Source organism: Myxine glutinosa, chromosome 1 (assembly GCF_964187855.1).
Source record: "Myxine glutinosa chromosome 1, kmMyxGlut1.1, whole genome shotgun sequence".
Taxonomy (NCBI): domain Eukaryota; kingdom Metazoa; phylum Chordata; class Myxini; order Myxiniformes; family Myxinidae; genus Myxine; species Myxine glutinosa.
This window is the reverse complement of record NC_136261.1, coordinates 2,960,043-2,982,520: the sequence shown is the minus strand read 5'-3', so window position 1 is coordinate 2,982,520 and position 22,478 is coordinate 2,960,043. Positions and strand designations below refer to the sequence as shown.

The 22,478-nt window shown below is 45.2% G+C and overlaps 1 protein-coding gene across 1 annotated transcript in view; it reads left to right on the top strand.

Moving 5' to 3' along the window:
- Window positions 1–22,478, top strand: part of NDFIP1 (Nedd4 family interacting protein 1) — a 117,650-nt gene that overhangs the window by 45,309 nt on the left and 49,863 nt on the right. Inside the window, exons 5-7 of the mRNA XM_068106095.2 lie at window positions 3,946–4,070; window positions 12,406–12,472; window positions 16,357–16,459. Of these exons, the coding sequence (XP_067962196.1) occupies window positions 3,946–4,070; window positions 12,406–12,472; window positions 16,357–16,457 (293 nt within the window). The 3' untranslated portion in view covers window positions 16,458–16,459. The remainder of the gene's footprint in view (window positions 1–3,945; window positions 4,071–12,405; window positions 12,473–16,356; window positions 16,460–22,478) is intronic.

Genomic DNA, 22,478 nt, shown 5'->3' with positions numbered 1-22,478 from the left:
CGCGTATCTGTGTCTCTCTGTGGGTGTCTGTCTCTCTCTGCACGTGTCTGCGCGTGTTTGCGTCTCTCTGCGTGCGTCTGCATTCTCTGCGCATGTCTGTATCTCTCTGTGCTTGTCTGTGTCTTGCGTCTGTCCCATAACCCTTTGCAGTTTACCATTTGACATAATATTTTCAACAAACCTTTATGAGAACATGGACAATACGAATGAATAAAATGGACATTTTTACCTCCGCCACCGAGGGTTGGCAGATGTTATGTTTTTACCTCTGCCTTTGTCTGTTTGTCTGTGAGCAGGTTATCTCAAAAAGTTGTGGATGGATTCGGCGAAACTTTGGGACAGATTGGGTGTGTGATGAGGAATAATCGATTCAATTTTGGTGAAGATCTGAATCCGGATCCGGTTCAGAGAATTTTTTTTGAGTGATTCCTTCTCCATCAGAGTGATGGGGCTAAAAACGATATATAACATGATATCTGAAAAGGTTATGTACGAGTTATGACTAAACTTGGTGGACGAGGTGGTTAGGTGACAAGTTTTTTTTTTGCCGTCCTGTGGCGGTTCATAAAACTGCATGCAAATCGGACCTGGCAGGAGTAATACCCTGCCGGTGGATTAAGGGGTCTCACTCCTATTAAGAGGAGTGGTCCCAACTGTATGACCATGCATTGTGGCCCTTCGGGGGGCATGATGCATGCGTTTGAATGACCATGTGCTTCCCCCTCGGGGTTGAGGCACATGTGTATTGTTATGGGGACGGCCTTGTTGACGTTGTGCCTTGACCATGGGGTCAAGGTGCACGTCCGAGGCTGTTCAAATGTTTGATTTTTTACCTTTTTTCATAGTAAAAAAGGCAGGGCTTCCCTGTGGCCCCCAATACAGGTTTGGTGACAAGAACAAGCCGATGAGATTTTGGTTCAGGTCCGAATCCAGATGCGGCCTATTTATCGGATGCACAATGTTAACTGTTCACCTGGCGGTGGTTTGCTCTCGACCGAGTGCCTTGTTATTTGTAAATGACTTTATTTGTTACTTGCTCTTACATTTTGATGAATGTTTATCCCTTTTGACTGACAACCAAAACCTCAACCAAGCTTTTAGTGTCTCACCATTTATTGGAATTAAACCTCCTCCAGCCGCCTCCCCACACCCTTTCTCCTCCCTCACCCATTCTCCCCCCTCACCCTTTCTCCCCGCTCACCCATTCTCCCCCTCCTCCATTCTCCTCCCTCACCCAATCACCCATTCTCCTCCCTCACCCATTCTCCTCCCTCGACCCATTCTCCTCCCTCGACCCATTCTCCTCCCTCGACCCATTCTCCCCCCTCACCCTTTCTCCCCGCTCACCCATTCTCCCCTCCTCCATTTTCCTCCCTCACCCATTCTCCTCCCTCACCCATTCTCCTCGCTCGACCCATTCTCCTCCCTCGACCCATTCTCCTCCCTCGACCCATTCTCCCCCCTCACCCTTTCTCCCCGCTCACCCATTCTCCCCTTCCTCCATTCTCCTCCCTCACCCATTCTCCTCCCTCACCCATTCTCCTCGCTCGACCCATTCTCCTCGCTCGACCCATTCTCCTCCCTCGACCCATTCTCCTCCCTCGACCCATTCTCCTCCCTCGACCCATTCTCCTCCCTCGACCCATTCTCCTCCCTCGACCCATTCTCCTCCCTCGACCCATTCTCCTCCCTCGACCCATTCTCCTCCCTCGACCCATTCTCCTCTCTCGACCCATTCTCCTCCCTCGACCCATTCTCCTCTCTCGACCCATTCTCCTCCCTCGACCCATTCTCCTCCCTCGACCCATTCTCCTCTCTCGACCCATTCTCCTCCCTCGACCCATTCTCCTCGCTCGACCCATTCTACTCCCTCACCCATTCTCCTCTCTCGACCCATTCTCCTCGCTCGACCCATTCTCCTCCCTCGACCCATTCTCCTCTCTCGACCCATTCTCCTCCCTCGACCCATTCTCCTCGCTCGACCCATTCTACTCCCTCACCCATTCTCCTCTCTCGACCCATTCTCCTCGCTCGACCCATTCTCCTCCCTCACCCATTCTCCTCCCTCGACCCATTCTCCTCGCTCGACCCATTCTCCTCCCTCGACCCATTCTCCTCCCTCGACCCATTCTCCTCCCTCACCCATTCTCCTCCCTCACCCATTCTCCTCCCTCACCCATTCTCCTCCCTCACCCATTCTCCTCCCTCACCCATTCTCCTCCCTCGACCCATTCTCCTCCCTCGACCCATTCTCCTCCCTCGACCCATTCTCCTCCCTCGACCCATTCTCCTCTCTCGACCCATTCTCCTCCCTCGACCCATTCTCCTCGCTCGACCCATTCTCCTCCCTCGACCCATTCTCCTCTCTCGACCCATTCTCCTCCCTCGACCCATTCTCCTCGCTCGACCCATTCTACTCCCTCACCCATTCTCCTCTCTCGACCCATTCTCCTCGCTCGACCCATTCTCCTCCCTCACCCATTCTCCTCCCTCGACCCATTCTACTCCCTCACCCATTCTCCTCCCTCGACCCATTCTCCTCGCTCGACCCATTCTCCTCCCTCGACCCATTCTCCTCTCTCGACCCATTCTTCTCCCTCACCCATTCTCCTCCCTCACCCATTCTCCTCCCTCACCCATTCTCCTCCCTCACCCATTCTCCTCCCTCACCCATGCTCCTCGCTCGACCCATTCTCCTCGCTCGACCCATTCTCCTCCCTCGACCCATTCTCCTCCCTCGACCCATTCTCCTCCCTCACCCATTCTCCTCCCTCACCCATTCTCCTCCCTCACCCATTCTCCTCCCTCACCCATTCTCCTCCCTCACCCATTCTCCTCCCTCACCCATTCTCCTCTCTCGACCCATTCTCCTCCCTCGACCCATGCTCCTCCCTCACCCTTTCTCCTCCCTCGACCCATTCTCCTCCCTCGACCCATTCTCCTCCCTCGACCCATTCTCCTCCCTCGACCCATTCTCCTCCCTCGACCCATTCTCCTCTCTCGACCCATTCTCCTCCCTCGACCCATTCTCCTCTCTCGACCCATTCTCCTCCCTCGACCCTTTCTCCTCCCTCGACCCATTCTCCTCCCTCGACCCATTCTCCTCCCTCGACCCATTCTCCTCCCTCGACCCATTCTCCTCCCTCGACCCATTCTCCTCCCTCGACCCATTCTCCTCCCTCGACCCATTCTCCTCCCTCGACCCATTCTCCTCCCTCGACCCATTCTCCTCTCTCGACCCATTCTCCTCCCTCGACCCATTCTCCTCTCTCGACCCATTCTCCTCTCTCGACCCATTCTCCTCCCTCGACCCTTTCTCCTCCCTCGACCCATTCTCCTCCCTCGACCCATTCTCCTCCCTCGACCCATTCTCCTCCCTCGACCCATTCTCCTCCCTCGACCCATTCTACTCCCTCACCCATGCTCCTCGCTCGACCCATTCTCCTCGCTCGACCCATTCTACTCCCTCACCCATTCTCCTCTCTCGACCCTTTCTCCTCCGTCACCCATTCTCTTTCCTCACACATTCTCCTCCCTTACCCATTCTCCCTCCTCACTATTTCTTCGCTTCACCCATTCTCCTCCCTCACCTATTCTCGTCCCTCACCCATTCTCCTCCCTCACCTATTCTCCTCCCTCACCCATTCTCCTCCCTCACCCATTCTCCTCCCTCACCCATTCTCCTCCCTCACCCATTCTCCTCCCTCACCCATTCTCCTCCCTCACCCATTCTCCTCCCTCACCCATTCTCCTCCCTCACCCATTTTCCCTCCTCACACGTTCTCCCCGTCACCCGTTCTCCTCACTCACACTTTCTCCCTCCTCACCCATTCTCCCCCCTCACACTTTCTCCCCCCACACACTTTCTCCCTCCTCACCCTTTCGTCCCCCCGTTCCCCTCTCACATTTTCATTTTTAATTCTGCATCTTCTCTCGTTTCCACAGTGGCATTTCTCTTCAACTGGGTCGGCTTCTTCTTGTCTTTCTGCCTTACGAACACCATCGCTGGGCGTTATGGCGCCATTTCTGGCTTTGGACTCTCCCTCGTGAAATGGATCATCATCGTCAGGGTGATACCCTCCACCAAACTATCTCCTCACCTGTTCTCTACCCTTTACTTCTCCCACCATCTCATCCATTCTCTCATTCTGTGATTTTATTTAATTTCCATCTTTACCTTTCCCTTTGTATTAATTAATTAACCTAATTTTGTTTTCTCTTTCTCTTTCTTCACCTTCACCTTCATCTTCGTGTGCGTGGTACACACGTTTATTCACGATTTAAAAAAAATGTTTGCTCTGCATCTTGTTGTGATTGGTACTACGTACTGCGTAGTGACGTCTGGGGGCGTGGTTTTGGTGGTCGGTTGCTGCAAGTCATGATGGCGGTCTGTTCTGTGAGAGCCTGGCATCGTCTCTTGTAAACAACTTGATTCAAGCAGTGTCATGAACTTAATACACCTCTTACTTCAGAGATCAGACCGTTATTAGCCCCCATTGGACGCGGTCCAAAACAGGGGCCGATGGATTGGTTCTCGTCTGTCCGTCCAAACGTGTGTGCATCCGCAACCATTTCTCGGGCATACATTTACCGATGTTGTTCAAACTTGGCACACGGATAACGAATGATGGGTTTCATATTTACGTCATTTCGTTTCACCATGCGATCAAAGATGGCCGACTGGCGGCTATTTTAGTTGTAAAAAAACCCGATGTTGAACATGTCCTCAACCATTTCTCGGATATACATTTACTGATGTTGTTCAAACTTGGCACACAGATAATGAATAAGGGGTTACATATTATGCACGTCATTTTGTTTCCAGATCAGATCCAAGATGGCCGACTAGCGGCCATTTTGTTGTTTGAACGTGTCCCCAACCATTTATTGAACATGCATGGTCCGATTTTGTTCAAACTTGGCACAAGGACAGCAGATGACGGCATATATGTGCTCCTTACCTTATTTTGCGATCTGATCAGAGATGGCCGACTGGTAGACCTGCGGCCATTTTGGTTGTAAAAAAAAAAACGATACTGAACACGTCCCCAACCATTTCCTGAACATGCATTTACCGATGTTGTTCAAACTTTGCACAAAGATCAGGAATGATGGCTTACATATTCACATCATTTATTTACAAGATCAGATCCAAGATGGCTGACTGACGGAGTGGTTAATGGAGAGTGGTTAATGCATGGACTGGTCTCCCTGGAAAGGTAGTGGTATTGGAGGGGATGGATAGGTTTAAATGGGATTTACATAGGTACTTGGATGCATTGGAAATAGCGGGGTATGGACTTGTGTGTATGGTCGGTAGCTTATATGTGGAAGTGTGAGGATACAGGGGATGGTGCAGCACAGGCATGATGGGCTGGATGACCTGCTCCTGTGCCAAAGCTCCTTGTGTACTTGTATTACAAGTACACCCATTCCCTACGTGAGCGGCAGGAAGGGTCATTCCTCTCTGGGGTGTATACAGTGCATTCAGAATGTATTCAGACCCCTCCACTTTTTTCACATTTTGTTATGTTGCAGCCTTATGCTGAAATCGTTTAAATTCATTTTTCCCTCATCAATCTACACTCAATACCCCATAATGACAAAGAGAAAACAGGATTTTAGAAAGTTTTGCAAATTTATTAAAAAGAAAAAACTGAAATATCACATTGACATAAGTATTCATACCCTTTGCTATGACACTTGGAATTTAGCTCAGGTGCCTCCCATTCCTCTTGATCATCTTTGAGATGTTTCTACACCTTGATTGGAGTCCAGCTGTGGTAAATTCAATTGTATTGGACATGATTTGGAAAGGCACACACATGTCTATATAAGGTATCACAGCTGACAATGCGTATCAGAGCAAAAACCAAGCCATGAGGTCGAAGGAACTGCCTGCAGAGCTCAGAGACAGGATTGTGTCGAGGCACAGATCTGGGGAAGCCTACAAAAATTTTTTTGTTGCATTGAAGGTTCCCAAGAGCACAGTGGCCTCCATAATTCTTAAATGGAAGAAGTTTGGAACAACCAGGACTCTTCCTCGAGCTGGCCGTCTGGCCAAACTGAGCAATCGGGGGAGAAGGGCCTTGGTAAGAGAGGTGACCAAGAACCCGATGGTCACTGGCTGAGCTCCAGAGATCCTGTGGAGATGGGAGAAATTTCCAGAAGGACAACCATCACTGCAACACTCCACCGATCTGGGATTTATGGCAGAGTGGCCAGACGGAAGCCTCTCCTCAGTGAAAAACACATGAAAGCCCGCTTGGAGTTTGCAAAAAACACTTAAAGGACTCTCAGACTGAGAAACAAGATTCTGTGGTCTGATGAAACCAAGATTGAACTGTTTGGCTTCCGTCTCACCCTACATGAACAGTGGAGGTCATTGTTCCCACTGGTCGAGGTCATTGCTCCCACGGAAACAATAGGATAACCTGTTTAAACACATTAACATGACATTTGTTTTTTAAAAAACAAGCGTTATGCCTAGGTCCCCCGTCGGGGAAGTGATGAGTTGACAAAATGGAAGACGCAGAAAACATGCTATGATATGATATTTCGCTGACAAGGTTCAGACATGCATGGAGGCGGCCATCTTGGATTTTGACGTGGCGACCCAATTTTCATTAGCGTTCTTCCTTGTGCCTAGATACACCCACACACCCGATTTGAAGTTGGTACTTCGCTTATTTTTCAAGATATTCCACTCACAAGGTTCAGACATGCATGGCGGCGGCCATCTTGGATTTTGACGTGGTGACCCAATTTTCAATAGGTTTCTTCCTTATGCCGAGATGTACCCACACACCAGATTAGAAATTGGTACTTCGCTTATTTTTCAAGATATTCAGCTATTTTTTTTATTTTTTTTCAGCTATTCAGCACTCGGAAACATGGTGGTGGGATTATGAAGTTGGAAAGAGGATTGACGAGAAGAGGAAGAAGTTCAAGGAGTGGCAGCAGGCGAAGGGTACGGGAGCAGAAACAGCAGAGCATGAAAGTTATAAGGCAGCCAGGAAGGCTGCAAAGAAAGAGGTAGCAAAGGCGCAGGAGGCATGTAGGAAAATGTTCGGAGAACGCTTGGATTCGGAAGAGGGTCAGAAAGCAGTATTCAGGATTGCAAAGCACATAGCGAAAGAGAGGTGTGACGTGATGGGGGTGAGTTGCTTGAAGGATGAAGTGGGACAAATCGTTGTCGACCCAGATGGAATTAAAGGAAGATGGAAAAGATATATGGAAATGCTGTTGAATACAGAGAATGAATGGGATGGCAACATAGAGAATAACCCAGTTTTAGGACCGGCAGAGAAGATAACTGAGAAAGAAGTTGAGGAAGCGATAAAAGCAATGAAGAGTGGAAAAGCGGGAGGGCCGACGGGAGTTGTGGGAGATATGTTGAAGGCAGCAGGAAGTTGGGGTGTGAAGAGAATGACAGAGATCTGTAATCTGGTGGTGAAAGAAGGCCGCATTCCAGTGGATTGGGAACTGAGTACCCTCGTCCCTCTATACAAGGGGAAAGGTGACCCTCTGGAGTGTGGCTCGTACCGAGCGATAAAGTTATTGGAGCATGGAATGAAGGTATTGGAAAGGGTGTTGGAGAGGAGGATAAGGAAGAAAGTGAAGATCGACGAAATGCAGTTTGGATTTATGCCAGGAAGAGGAACGACAGATGCGCTTTTCATTGTGAGGCAGTTGCAGGAGAAGTACATGGAGAAGAGGAAGAAGTTGTTTTTTGGGTTTGTTGATCTGGAGAAAGCATTCGATAGGGTTCCACGCAAAGTATTGACATGGGCATTGAGGAAGTTAGGAGTGGAGGAATGGTTGATCAGAGTAGTGATGGCAATGTACAAAAGAGCGCGCACAGCTGTAAGGACGAAGGACGGGAACAGTGGTGAGTTTAAGGTGAAGGTGGGAGTGCATCAGGGGTCGGTACTAAGTCCACTACTATTTGTAGCTGTGATGGAGGTGCTGGCTCAGAACGTAAAGGAGGGTTTACCCTGGGAGTTGTTGTATGCAGATGATCTGGTGTTGATTGCGGAAAGTATGGATGGACTGAAGGAAAAGATGAACAAGTGGAAGGAATGTATGGAGACAAAAGGTCTGAAGGTGAATATCGGAAAGACTAAGGTGATGGCAAGTGGTAAAGCATGTGGTGAGGTGGAAAGAACTGGGAAGTGGCCGTGTGCTGTGTGCAGGAAGGGTGTCGGAGTGAACTCCATTCAATGTACAATGTGCGCTGAGTGGGTTCATCAAAAACGTAGTGGTCTGAGAGGGTCATTTACCAGTGTGGCAGCTACATTCAAATGTAAGGTGTGCACAGAGGGAGCTGCAGATGGAGGAAATGTTGAGTTGGATCTTGGAGACGGCGTGAAGCTGGAAGGTGTGAAAACATTTTGCTACCTCGGAGACATGCTGAATGGAGAAGGTGGATCAGACTCGGCAACGGTTGCTCGAGTGAGATGTGCATGGAAGAAGTTTCGGGAACTGAGTGGCGTGCTGATGAGGAGGAGAGTGTCGCTGAAGCTGAAGGGAAAGGTGTATGCTGCATGTGTGAGAAGTGTTATGATTTATGGGAGCGAGACATGGGTAATGAACGTAGAGCAGCGACGAAGGCTGGAAAGGGTGGAAATGCGAATGGTTCGATGGATGTGCGGAGTATCGTTGAGAGAGAGGAAGACAAATGATGAATTGCGAAAGATGATGGGAATATTGCCTGTGATTGATGCTGTGAAGAGGAACAGGCTGAGATGGTTTGGTCATGTGTTGAGGAAGGATGAAAGTGACTGGTTAAGAAGAGTGATGGAAATTGATGTAGAAGGAAGTAGAGGACGGGGAAGACCGAGAAAGACTTGGCTAAAGATGGTGGAAGAAGAAATGCGGGCAAGGGGGTTAACAAGGAGAGATGCAGAAAATAGGGCAAAATGGAGAAGATTGTCATGGGGACCGCAAGGCTAACCCCCGCTCTAGCAGGGAAAATGGCCTTAAAATGCATGTTGTGTTGTATATTCAGCTCACAAGGTTCAGACATACATGGCGGTGGCCATCTTGGATTTTGACGTGGCGACCCAATTTTCAATGGGGTTCTTCCTTGTGCCGAGATACACCCACTCACCAGATTAGAAGTTGGTACTTCGCTTATTTTTCAAGATATTCAGCTCACAAGGTTCAGACATACATGGCATCAGACATACATGGCGGCGGCCATCTTGGATTTTGACGTGGCGACCCAATTTTCAATGGGGTTCTTCCTTGTGCCTATGTACACCCACACACCAGATTAGAAGTTGGTACTTCGCTTATTTTTCAAGATATTTCGCTCACAAGGTTCAGACATATATATGGTGGTGGCCATCTTGGATTTTGACGTGGCGACCCCATTTTCAATAGCGTTCTTCCTTATGCCGAGATACACCCACACACCAGATTAGAAGTTGGTACTTCGCTTATTTTTCAAGATATTCCGCTCACAAGGTTCAGACATACATGGCATCAGACATACATGGTGACGGCTATCTTGGATTTTGACGTGGGTTGCACCCACACACCAAATTCGAATGCGGTCCTTCGCTTACGCATGCACGGACGGACGGACGGACGGACACACGGACGGAGGGGAAAACCATAGTCCCCCTTTCGCTCCGCGGTGCGACGGGGGACAAAAAAAACTCTTGAAGAGTTGGGATATTAATATTAATTAATAATGAAGTGAAATATTAATTAAATGTGAAAAAAAATTTTTTTTGTTTTGTCTTGTTTTTTTACAGAATCGAGACTCGTGCAACAGCTAACACATTGAACATGAAAACATGCACAGACACATAAAACATACAATGAAGGGAGCAGGAGACAAGGGGGGGGGGGGAGAGGGAAGCACACAAGCACAACAGAAGAGAACAGGGATGTCGGTAGATCTGTGGAAGAGGGAGGGCTGGGGAGGAGGGAGGGTTACACGGTATAAAGCAAATGAACACTACTAGGAATTTCAGGAAAGAAGTTTTGGATTGAAAGAGGTTGATTTGGGGTGTTTTAATGGGGGTAGAAAAGATCAAGGTTTTGCATCGGGGAAGATATGAAATGGTGGTGAACAGCTGTTTTAAAGACCTGGAGGGAGGAGTGGGATTGAAGAGATTGTGGGAGTTTGTTCCCGAGGCGGGAGAAAAGAGGAATGAAAGAGTGAAGGTGAGCAGAGAGTCTTGATTTTGGTAGTTTCACCAGAAGAGGGATGCTGGCAGATTTTGTGCATCCTGCAGGAATATTTTGGGGGCAGAGCACAGACAGAGCAGGGGGGGCAAGGCCAGAGAGAAGTCTGTAGAAGACAGAAAGACCGCCTACCTGCCTGCGGTGAGAGAGAGAAAGGCCCTCACAATCGGCTTCATCGCGTGAGATTCCAATGATTCTGAAAGCTTTGGTTTCAACAGCGTGAAGCTGAGCTAGGTGTGAGGCAGGAGCACCAGCCCAGAGGGGAGAGCAGTATTCCATTGAGCTGCAGATGAAAGCCTTGTATGTGGTGAGAAGCAAGGACTTCGCACGCCGGAGGATGCCCAGTCGGCGACTGGCTTTGGAGGCCAGCTTGAAAATGTGGTTTTCCCAGGAAAGATCATGGCAGATTGTGAGACCCAAAAGCTTGAGTGACACAACTTCTTCCAGAGGATTGTTCAGAAAGTAGATGGGAGGGTTGTCCAGTCGGTCTTTTCAGAGACACAAAGTGAGATTTGTCAGGATTTAAAGACATGTTCTACTTGTTTGACCAGTTTGTGATATTGTCCGGGTCTGCAGAGAGTGAAGAGGCTGCTTGCTGCCTGCCGATATGAGGGTTGAGATATGGAGCCACAGAGAGTGGAGTCATCAGCAAAGAGATGGAGAGGATTTTCCAGAGAGTTGGAGAGATCATTGATGAAGATCAGAAAAGGCACAGGGCCCAGGGAACATTGTCTTGGGGAACTCCAGCCTGAACAGGAAGGGGAGATGAGAGAATTCCATTCATGGCCACACATTGACTGCGACCAGAGAGGAAGCCCGCAAGCCATGTGTGGAGGTTTCTATGGATACCATAGGAGGAGAGTTTGGTGAGCAGAGCTGGGTGCCAGACCATATCATTGGATCGGAGATCAAGCCATTGGAGAAGAGGAAGGATTTGATGTCAGAAGCGATGATGGATATCATGACCTTGCTGATTATTGGGAGCAGGCTGATTGGTCTGTAGTTGCAAGGATCTGTTTTTGCACCTTTTTGTGTAAAACGGTGATGTTAGCTGATTTCCAAGCTGATGGCAGGATGATCTTGAGCAAAAGAGGGTGAAGAGAACAGAGAGAGGGTGAGATAGAGCGGCAGAGCAGGATTTAGGACCCGTTGGCTGATGCCGTCTGGTCCATTTGCAGAATCAGAGTCGAGGTTTGACAGAAACTTCTCCACCTTGTTAGGAGAGAAGGACAGAGTCCAGGAGCAGTTCGTTTCGACTGGGTACGGTGGGAACAGAGAGAGATGGGTTTGGGACACAAGATTTTGAGGTAAACACAGAGTTGAGGCGTTCAGTTTTTTCACGTGTGGAGTCAGCCGTGTAGCCGTTTGAGGTGAGGGAGGGGATGGAGGGGGATCAACCACCAAAAACTGATTTGACCAGATGCCACCAGGATTTGGAGGAGGGAGACAGGTTTGAGAGTTCAGTCTTGAGAGTGGATTGATATTGTTTCCTGGCTCTCCTGAGGGTGGACACACACTTATTCCGAGCTTTGTGAAAGGAAATGAGGTTTCCTTCAGTTGGATGAGCTTTTCCAGAAGGCAAAGGCAAGTTGTTTCTGGGCAACTGTCTCACCACAATAATCCATGTACCATGGACGGGAGGAAGGGTATGACAACTGAAGACGAGATGGGATAAATCTGTGCATGAGAGAGAGCAGTTTACTTTGGAAGAATTCCCAGGAAGAGTTGATGTCAGAGGTGGTAGAGATGGCAGACCAGTCCAGGTGATTGATGAATGCTTGAAGACAATGCCAGTCGGCCTGAGTGAAATGCTTCTAATAACATGCTTGTTGCAGTGAAATGAGTGAAATGCTTGTTGTAATAACATTAATATTATGCTATTATCATTATTACTTTTGTTATTAGAAGCAGCTTTGGAAAAACGCCATGATAAAGCTATCCACGGATATTCATCTCAACATGCAACCCCATTAGCTGGGAAAACCCTCTTGCTGGAGAAAACCCCTTGGGGTGGGGGGCAAATGAATTCGCTGCAACTTCCATTGTGTGACCCTTAGTCCTGTCAAGTTTGGTTGAGATTGGATAAGTAACGCCCGAATGTATCGTGGTCACAAATCGTCAGACAGACAGACACCAAATTGCGTATTTTAATATGATGTTACCAAGCGCAAATCTTTGACTCAACTCTATTTTGCTCCCCCACAGTTCTCCGATTACTTCACCGGTTACTTTGATGGCCAGTACTGGCTCTGGTGGATTTTCCTCATGCTTGGTGAGAATCTTAGAGGGTTGGAAGGGAGAGCATTCATTTTATTGGTACAAAATAGTTGGATTGAGCTTTTTCATGCATAAACCAGCTGTAGTGTGTTTATGTTGGTATTGCTTCGGGCAGAATTGAGCGAGTGGACACAAAGGTAATCACACTTCCATTTTAACGCCAAATCAACCCAATTAACACAGTTTGTGGAAAGGAAAGAGCAACTTTTCACCCACTTGAAAAGCAGGGCCAGACAGACAGACAGTGAACAAAGACTACAGGTGGAGCATTTTCAGTTCCGTCCCGAAGAGATGGTGAATGGAGACTGTGTGGTGAGCCTTAAATTGGGTTTTGTCCCGAAGAGACGGTCAATAGATACGGTAGGGTGAGGATTTTGGCTTCTGTCCTGAAGAGACGGTGAATAGAGACTGTAGGGTGAGGATTTTGGCTTCTGTCCTGAAGAGACGGTGAATAGAGACTTTTGGGTGAGGATTATAGGTTCCGTCCTGAAGAGACGGTGAATATAGACTGTAGGGTGAGGATTTTGGGTTCTATCTCAAAGAGACGGTGAATAGAGACTGTAGGGTGAGGATTATAGGTTCCGTCCTGAAGAGACGGTGAATATAGACTGTAGGGTGAGGATTTTGGGTTCTATCTCAAAGAGATGGTGAATATAGACTGTAGGGTGAGGATTTTGGGTTCTATCTCAAAGAGACGGCGAATAGAGACTGTAGGGTGAGCATTTTGGGTTCTGGCCAGAAGAGACGGTGAATAGAGACTTGGGTGAGCATTTTGGGTTCTGGCCAGAAGAGACGGTGAATAGAGACTTGGGTGAGCATTTTGGGTTCTGTCCCAAAGAGACGGTGAATAGAGACTGTAGGGTGAGGATTATAGGTTCCGTCCTGAAGAGACGGTGAATATAGACTGTAGGGTGAGGATTTTGGGTTCTATCTTAAAGAGATGGTGAATATAGACTGTAGGGTGAGGATTTTGGGTTCTATCTCAGAGACGGCAAAAAGAGACTGTAGGGTGAGCATTTTGGGTTCTGGCCAGAAGAGACGGTGAATAGAGACTTGGGTGAGCATTTTGGGTTCTGGCCAGAAGAGACGGTGAATAGAGACTTGGTTGAGCATTTTGGGTTCTGACCCAAAGAGACGGTGAATAGACACTGCAGGGTAAGCATTTTGGGTTCTGTCCCAAAGAGGAAGCGAATAGAGACTGTAGGGTGAGGATTATAGGTTCCGTCCCAAAGAGGAAAGTGAATCGAGACTGTAGGGTGAGCATTTTGGGTTCTGTCCCAAAGAGGAAGTGAATCGAGACTGTAGGGTGAGCATTTTGTGTTCTGTCCCAAAGAGGAAGTGAATAGAGACTGTAGGGTGAGCATTTTGGGTTCTGTCCCAAAGAGGAAGTGAATAGAGACTGTAGGGTGAGCATTTTTTTGTGTTCTGTCCCAAAGAGGAAGTGAATAGAGACTGTAGGGTGAGCATTTTTGGTTCTGTCCCAAAGAGGAAGTGAATAGAGACTGTAGGGTGAGCATTTTGTGTTCTGTCCAGAAGAGGAAGTGAATAGAGACTGTAGGGTGAGCATTTTGTGTTCTGTCCCAAAGAGGAAGTGAATAGAGACTGTAGGGTGAGCATTTTGTGTTCTGTCCCAAAGAGGAAGTGAATAGAGACTGTAGGGTGAGCATTTTGTGTTCTGTTCCAAAGAGGAAGTGAATAGAGACTGTAGGGTGAGGATTATAGGTTCCGTCCCAAAGAGGAAAGTGAATCGAGACTGTAGGGTGAGCATTTTTGGTTCTGTCCCAAAGAGGAAGTGAATAGAGACTGTAGGGTGAGCATTTTTGGTTCTGTCCCAAAGAGGAAGTGAATAGAGACTGTAGGGTGAGCATTTTTGGTTCTGTTCCAAAGAGGAAGTGAATAGAGACTGTAGGGTGAGCATTTTTGGTTCTGTCCCAAAGAGGAAGTGAATAGAGACTGTAGGGTGAGCATTTTGTGTTCTGTCCCAAAGAGGAAGTGAATAGAGACTGTAGGGTGAGCATTTTGTGTTCTGTCCCAAAGAGGAAGTGAATAGAGACTGTAGGGTGAGCATTTTGTGTTCTGTCCCAAAGAGGAAGTGAATAGAGACTGTAGGGTGAGCATTTTTGGTTCTGTCCCAAAGAGGAAGTGAATAGAGACTGTAGGGTGAGCATTTTGTGTTCTGTCCCAAAGAGGAAGTGAATAGAGACTGTAGGGTGAGCATTTTTGGTTCTGTCCCAAAGAGGAAGTGAATAGAGACTGTAGGGTGAGCATTTTGTGTTCTGTCCCAAAGAGGAAGTGAATAGAGACTGTAGGGTGAGCATTTTGTGTTCTGTCCAGAAGAGACGGTGAATAGAGACTGTAGGGTGAGCATTTTGTGTTCTGTCCCAAAGAGGAAGTGAATAGAGACTGTAGGGTGAGCATTTTTGGTTCTGTCCAGAAGAGACGGTGAATAGAGACTGTAGGGTGAGCATTTTTGGTTCTGTCCAGAAGAGACGGTGAATAGAGACTGTAGGGTGAGCATTTTTGGTTCTGTCCAGAAGAGACGGTGAATAGAGACTGTAGGGTGAGCATTTTGTGTTCTGTCCCAAAGAGGAAGTGAATAGAGACTGTAGGGTGAGCATTTTGTGTTCTGTCCAGAAGAGACGGTGAATAGAGACTGTAGGGTGAGCATTTTGTGTTCTGTCCCAAAGAGGAAGTGAATAGAGACTGTAGGGTGAGCATTTTTGGTTCTGTCCAGAAGAGACGGTGAATAGAGACTGTAGGGTGAGCATTTTGTGTTCTGTCCAGAAGAGGAAGTGAATAGAGACTGTAGGGTGAGCATTTTGTGTTCTGTCCAGAAGAGGAAGTGAATAGAGACTGTAGGGTGAGCATTTTGTGTTCTGTCCCAAAGAGGAAGTGAATAGAGACTGTAGGGTGAGCATTTTTGGTTCTGTCCAGAAGAGACGGTGAATAGACACTGCAGGGTGAGCATTTTGGATTTTGTTGTCAGCAAAACTTTGTGCCATTGTTTGGAAAGGTTTAAGAAAATTTGATCACGTGATGAAAACTAAAACATCTGAATGATAACGATTGTTAAAATGATGTTTTTGCAAACGAATGACACGAAGGGTTGACTTTGTACAATGGGCCTGTGACTCGAGCGCAAACAGAGATTCTTGCGGTCTCCAGTCGTAATGGTGTCATGTATACCTCCGCCAACAAAGGTGGATTGAGATTATGTTTTCACGTCTGTTTGTATGTTTGTCTGTCTGTCTGTTTGTCTGTTTGTCCATTTGTTTGTGATCAAAATATCTCAAAAAGTTGTGGAAGGATTCGGAAGAAATTTAGCAGAGATGCAGCGTCACGAATTGATTCGATTTTGGTGAAGATCCGGATTCGGATCCGGCTACAATAATTTTTAAGTGCTTCTTCACCATTTTGAGATTGGGCCAAAAACGATACATAGCAGGATATCTCAAAAAGTTGTGAATGGATGATTTTGATTAAATGTGATTCTGTATTGTGATTTTCTGGTCTACTCTGGGATACAAAACGTAAACTGTTCACCTGGTGGGGGTACGCTCTCTACTGAGTGCCGTTCTAGTTTCATTGAAGAGTTGTATCCTCAACAATGAGCATATTGTCTGGAACGGCTGATTGGAGCTTTAATTTTTATGATGATGCTTGATTGAATTTTTATTTGTGGAAGCTAACATGGTTCTTCTTCCTATCGATTATGATCCAAATTACATTTAAAAAATCAGTATTATGAATGTAACACGTGATTCGATCTCCATTTTAATTGGTTCGAGTTTGATGCTTCGATTGAATTGTCCAGTTAAAGATTTTTACGTTTGGAGGTGAAATTGTGATCATAACGTTGAAGTTGTTATGTCTAAACAGGCCTGTTGCTGTTCCTTCGTGGATTCCTCAATTATCTGAAAGTGCGAAAGGTATCGGACCTGTCCTCCATCTCACGCACTCGTCTGCTGTTCATTTACTGATGGTAAGAACATGCCGTGCAGTCATGTCCTGGCAGGGATCTATCTCTTTGTGACGTTTGTAACGACTCCCTCCCCTTTTATGTCCAAGTTTCTCAAATTCCCTACCCCCTTTTTATGTTTGCCTCGAGATGTGGAGATGATTATAAGGAGCCGTGTAATGAGGAGGCTTTGATAGAGCCTGAGGCCTGTCGGTGGATGGAGCAGCCACCAACCGGCCTTTGTTCTTTCCTTGTTGGGAACTAATATCCTTGCAAAAAGTGAACTGTTTTCCATTTCTGGTACTTTGTTGACACGTACAGTGGCTGATGCTTATCCTGCACCAGAACGGCGGTTTTAGGTGAATAAATAAGGACCCATCTGGGTTTGAATCCAGAGCCACCACCAGACAGTTCAATCAATGACGTTCCAAACGCCCCTTCTGTTTAATTATCAACAACAACAACAACAACAACTACCAAAGAGTCTCAACCTGACCAGGACCAGTTCAAGTCTCGAAACGTTTCTCGACTTTCCGGGAACGTCCCGAAGCTGGGTTAAGACTCCAGCACTCCATTGTTATGAAGCCAGGAAAGACAAGTCCCCATGGAATGTGCTCGCGGTAAATCGAGATGAAGCGTCTGAGGCCCAAGGCCTGTTTCTCATGTTCTCCAAGTTCTGTTTCTGATGTTCTCCAAGTTCTGTTTCTGATGTTCTCCAAATTCTGTTTATGATGGTCTCCAAATTCTGTTTATGATGTTCTCCAAATTCTGTTTCTGATGTTCTCCAAATTCTGTTTCTGATGTTCTCCAAATTCTGTTTCTCATGTTCTCCAAATTCTTTCTGATGTTCTCCAAATTCTTTCTGATGTTCTCCAAATTCTGTTTCTCACGTTCTCCAAATTCTGTTTCTCACGTTCTCCAAATTCTGTTTCTGACGTTCTCCAAATTCTGTTTCTGACGTTCTCCAAATTCTGTTTCTGACGTTCTCCAAATTCTGTTTCTGACGTTCTCCAAATTCTGTTTCTGACGTTCTCAAAATTCTGTTTCTGACGTTCTCCAAATTCTGTTTCTGACGTTCTCCAAATTCTGTTTCTGACGTTCTCAAAATTCTGTTTCTGACGTTCTCAAAATTCTGTTTCTGACGTTCTCCAAGTTCTGTTTTTGACGTTCTCTAAGTTCTGTTTCTGACGTTCTCAAAATTCTGTTTCTGACGTTCTCAAAATTCTGTTTCTGACGTTCTCCAAATTCTGTTTCTGACGTTCTCCAAATTCTGTTTCTGACGTTCTCCAAATTCTGTTTCTGACCTTCTCCAAATTCTGTTTCTGACGTTCTCCAAATTCTGTTTCTGACGTTCTCCAAGTTCTGTTTTTGACGTTCTCTAAGTTCTGTTTCTGACGTTCTCCAAATTCTGTTTCTGACGTTCTCTAAGTTCTGTTTCTGACGTTCTCCAAATTCTGTTTCTGACGTTCTCCAAATTCTGTTTCTGACGTTCTCCAAATTCTGTTTCTGACGTTCTCCAAGTTCTGTTTTTGACGTTCTCTAAGTTCTGTTTCTGACGTTCTCCAAATTCTGTTTCTGACGTTCTCTAAGTTCTGTTTCTGACGTTCTCCAAATTCTGTTTCTGACGTTCTCAAAATTCTGTTTCTGACGTTCTCCAAATTCTGTTTCTGACGTTCTCCAAATTCTGTTTCTGACGTTCTCCAAATTCTGTTTCTGACGTTCTCCAAATTCTGTTTCTGACGTTCTCAAAATTCTGTTTCTGACGTTCTCCAAATTCTGTTTCTGACGTTCTCAAAATTCTGTTTCTGACGTTCTCCAAATTCTGTTTCTGACGTTCTCCAAATTCTGTTTCTGACGTTCTCCAAATTCTGTTTCTGACGTTCTCCAAATTCTGTTTCTGACGTTCTCCAAATTCTGTTTCTGACGTTCTCAAAATTCTGTTTCTGACGTTCTCCAAATTCTGTTTCTGACGTTCTCCAAATTCTGTTTCTGACGTTCTCCAAATTCTGTTTCTGACGTTCTCCAAATTCTGTTTCTGACGTTCTCCAAATTCTGTTTCTGACGTTCTCCAAATTCTGTTTCTGACGTTCTCCAAATTCTGTTTTTGACGTTCTCTAAGTTCTGTTTCTGACGTTCTCCAAGTTCTGTTTCTGACGTTCTCTAAGTTCTGTTTCTGATGTTCTCCAAATTCTGTTTCTGATGTTCTCTAAGTTCTGTTTCTGATGTTCTCCAAATTCTGTTTCTGATGTTCTCCAAATTCTGTTTCTGACGTTCTCCAAATTCTGTTTCTGACGTTCTCCAAATTCTGTTTCTGACGTTCTCCAAATTCTGTTTCTGACGTTCTCCAAATTCTTTCTGATGTTCTCCAAATTCTTTCTGATGTTCTCCAAATTCTGTTTCTCACGTTCTCCAAATTCTGTTTCTCACGTTCTCCAAATTCTGTTTCTCATGTTCTCCAAATTCTTTCTGATGTTCTCCAAATTCTTTCTGATGTTCTCCAAATTCTGTTTCTCACGTTCTCCAAATTCTGTTTCTCACGTTCTCCAAATTCTGTTTCTGACGTTCTCCAAATTCTGTTTCTGACGTTCTCCAAATTCTGTTTCTGACGTTCTCCAAATTCTGTTTCTGACGTTCTCCAAATTCTGTTTCTGACGTTCTCAAAATTCTGTTTCTGACGTTCTCCAAATTCTGTTTCTGACGTTCTCCAAATTCTGTTTCTGACGTTCTCAAAATTCTGTTTCTGACGTTCTCAAAATTCTGTTTCTGACGTTCTCCAAATTCTGTTTCTGACGTTCTCAAAATTCTGTTTCTGACGTTCTCAAAATTCTGTTTCTGACGTTCTCAAAATTCTGTTTCTGACGTTCTCCAAATTCTGTTTCTGACGTTCTCCAAATTCTGTTTCTGACCTTCTCCAAATTCTGTTTCTGACGTTCTCCAAATTCTGTTTCTGACGTTCTCCAAGTTCTGTTTTTGACGTTCTCTAAGTTCTGTTTCTGACGTTCTCCAAATTCTGTTTCTGACGTTCTCTAAGTTCTGTTTCTGACGTTCTCCAAATTCTGTTTCTGACGTTCTCCAAATTCTGTTTCTGACGTTCTCCAAATTCTGTTTCTGACGTTCTCCAAGTTCTGTTTTTGACGTTCTCTAAGTTCTGTTTCTGACGTTCTCCAAATTCTGTTTCTGACGTTCTCTAAGTTCTGTTTCTGACGTTCTCCAAATTCTGTTTCTGACGTTCTCAAAATTCTGTTTCTGACGTTCTCCAAATTCTGTTTCTGACGTTCTCCAAATTCTGTTTCTGACGTTCTCCAAATTCTGTTTCTGACGTTCTCCAAATTCTGTTTCTGACGTTCTCAAAATTCTGTTTCTGACGTTCTCCAAATTCTGTTTCTGACGTTCTCAAAATTCTGTTTCTGACGTTCTCCAAATTCTGTTTCTGACGTTCTCCAAATTCTGTTTCTGACGTTCTCCAAATTCTGTTTCTGACGTTCTCCAAATTCTGTTTCTGACGTTCTCCAAATTCTGTTTCTGACGTTCTCAAAATTCTGTTTCTGACGTTCTCCAAATTCTGTTTCTGACGTTCTCCAAATTCTGTTTCTGACGTTCTCAAAATTCTGTTTCTGACGTTCTCAAAATTCTGTTTCTGACGTTCTCCAAATTCTGTTTCTGACGTTCTCCAAATTCTGTTTCTGACGTTCTCCAAATTCTGTTTCTGACGTTCTCCAAATTCTGTTTTTGACGTTCTCTAAGTTCTGTTTCTGACGTTCTCCAAGTTCTGTTTCTGACGTTCTCTAAGTTCTGTTTCTGATGTTCTCCAAATTCTGTTTCTGATGTTCTCTAAGTTCTGTTTCTGATGTTCTCCAAATTCTGTTTCTGATGTTCTCCAAATTCTGTTTCTGACGTTCTCCAAATTCTGTTTCTGACGTTCTCCAAATTCTGTTTCTGACGTTCTCCAAATTCTGTTTCTGAAGTTCTCCAAATTCTGTTTCTGACGTTCTCCAAATTCTGTTTCTGACGTTCTCCAAATTCTGTTTCTGACGTTCTCCAAATTCTGTTTCTGACGTTCTCCAAATTCTGTTTCTGACGTTCTCCAAATTCTGTTTCTGACGTTCTCAAAATTCTGTTTCTGACGTTCTCAAAATTCTGTTTCTGACGTTCTCAAAATTCTGTTTCTGACGTTCTCAAAATTCTGTTTCTGACGTTCTCCAAATTCTGTTTCTGACGTTCTCAAAATTCTGTTTCTGACGTTCTCAAAATTCTGTTTCTGACGTTCTCCAAATTCTGTTTCTGACGTTCTCCAAATTCTGTTTCTGACGTTCTCCAAATTCTGTTTCTGACGTTCTCCAAATTCTGTTTCTGACGTTCTCCAAATTCTGTTTCTGACGTTCTCCAAATTCTGTTTCTGACGTTCTCCAAATTCTGTTTCTGACGTTCTCCAAGTTCTGTTTTTGACGTTCTCTAAGTTCTGTTTCTGACGTTCTCCAAATTCTGTTTCTGACGTTCTCTAAGTTCTGTTTCTGACGTTCTCCAAATTCTGTTTCTGACGTTCTCCAAATTCTGTTTCTGACGTTCTCCAAATTCTGTTTCTGACGTTCTCCAAGTTCTGTTTTTGACGTTCTCTAAGTTCTGTTTCTGACGTTCTCCAAATTCTGTTTCTGACGTTCTCTAAGTTCTGTTTCTGACGTTCTCCAAATTCTGTTTCTGATGTTCTCAAAATTCTGTTTCTGACGTTCTCCAAATTCTGTTTCTGACGTTCTCCAAATTCTGTTTCTGACGTTCTCCAAATTCTGTTTCTGACGTTCTCCAAATTCTGTTTCTGACGTTCTCAAAATTCTGTTTCTGACGTTCTCCAAATTCTGTTTCTGACGTTCTCAAAATTCTGTTTCTGACGTTCTCCAAATTCTGTTTCTGACGTTCTCCAAATTCTGTTTCTGACGTTCTCCAAATTCTGTTTCTGACGTTCTCAAAATTCTGTTTCTGACGTTCTCCAAATTCTGTTTCTGACGTTCTCAAAATTCTGTTTCTGACGTTCTCCAAATTCTGTTTCTGACCTTCTCCAAATTCTGTTTCTGACGTTCTCCAAATTCTGTTTCTGACGTTCTCAAAATTCTGTTTCTGACGTTCTCCAAATTCTGTTTCTGACGTTCTCAAAATTCTGTTTCTGACGTTCTCCAAATTCTGTTTCTGACGTTCTCCAAATTCTGTTTCTGACGTTCTCCAAATTCTGTTTCTGACGTTCTCCAAATTCTGTTTCTGACGTTCTCCAAATTCTGTTTTTGACGTTCTCTAAGTTCTGTTTCTGACGTTCTCCAAGTTCTGTTTCTGACGTTCTCTAAGTTCTGTTTCTGATGTTCTCCAAATTCTGTTTCTGATGTTCTCTAAGTTCTGTTTCTGATGTTCTCCAAATTCTGTTTCTGATGTTCTCCAAATTCTGTTTCTGACGTTCTCCAAATTCTGTTTCTGACGTTCTCCAAATTCTGTTTCTGACGTTCTCCAAATTCTGTTTCTGACGTTCTCCAAATTCTGTTTCTGACGTTCTCCAAATTCTGTTTCTGACGTTCTCCAAATTCTGTTTCTGACGTTCTCCAAATTCTGTTTCTGACGTTCTCCAAATTCTGTTTCTGACGTTCTCCAAATTCTGTTTCTGACGTTCTCCAAATTCTGTTTCTGACGTTCTCCAAATTCTGTTTCTGACGTTCTCCAAATTCTGTTTCTGACGTTCTCCAAGTTCTGTTTTTGACGTTCTCTAAGTTCTGTTTCTGACGTTCTCCAAATTCTGTTTCTGACGTTCTCTAAGTTCTGTTTCTGACGTTCTCCAAATTCTGTTTCTGACGTTCTCCAAATTCTGTTTCTGACGTTCTCCAAATTCTGTTTCTGACGTTCTCCAAGTTCTGTTTTTGACGTTCTCTAAGTTCTGTTTCTGACGTTCTCCAAATTCTGTTTCTGACGTTCTCCAAGTTCTGTTTCTGACGTTCTCCAAATTCTGTTTCTGACGTTCTCAAAATTCTGTTTCTGACGTTCTCCAAATTCTGTTTCTGACGTTCTCCAA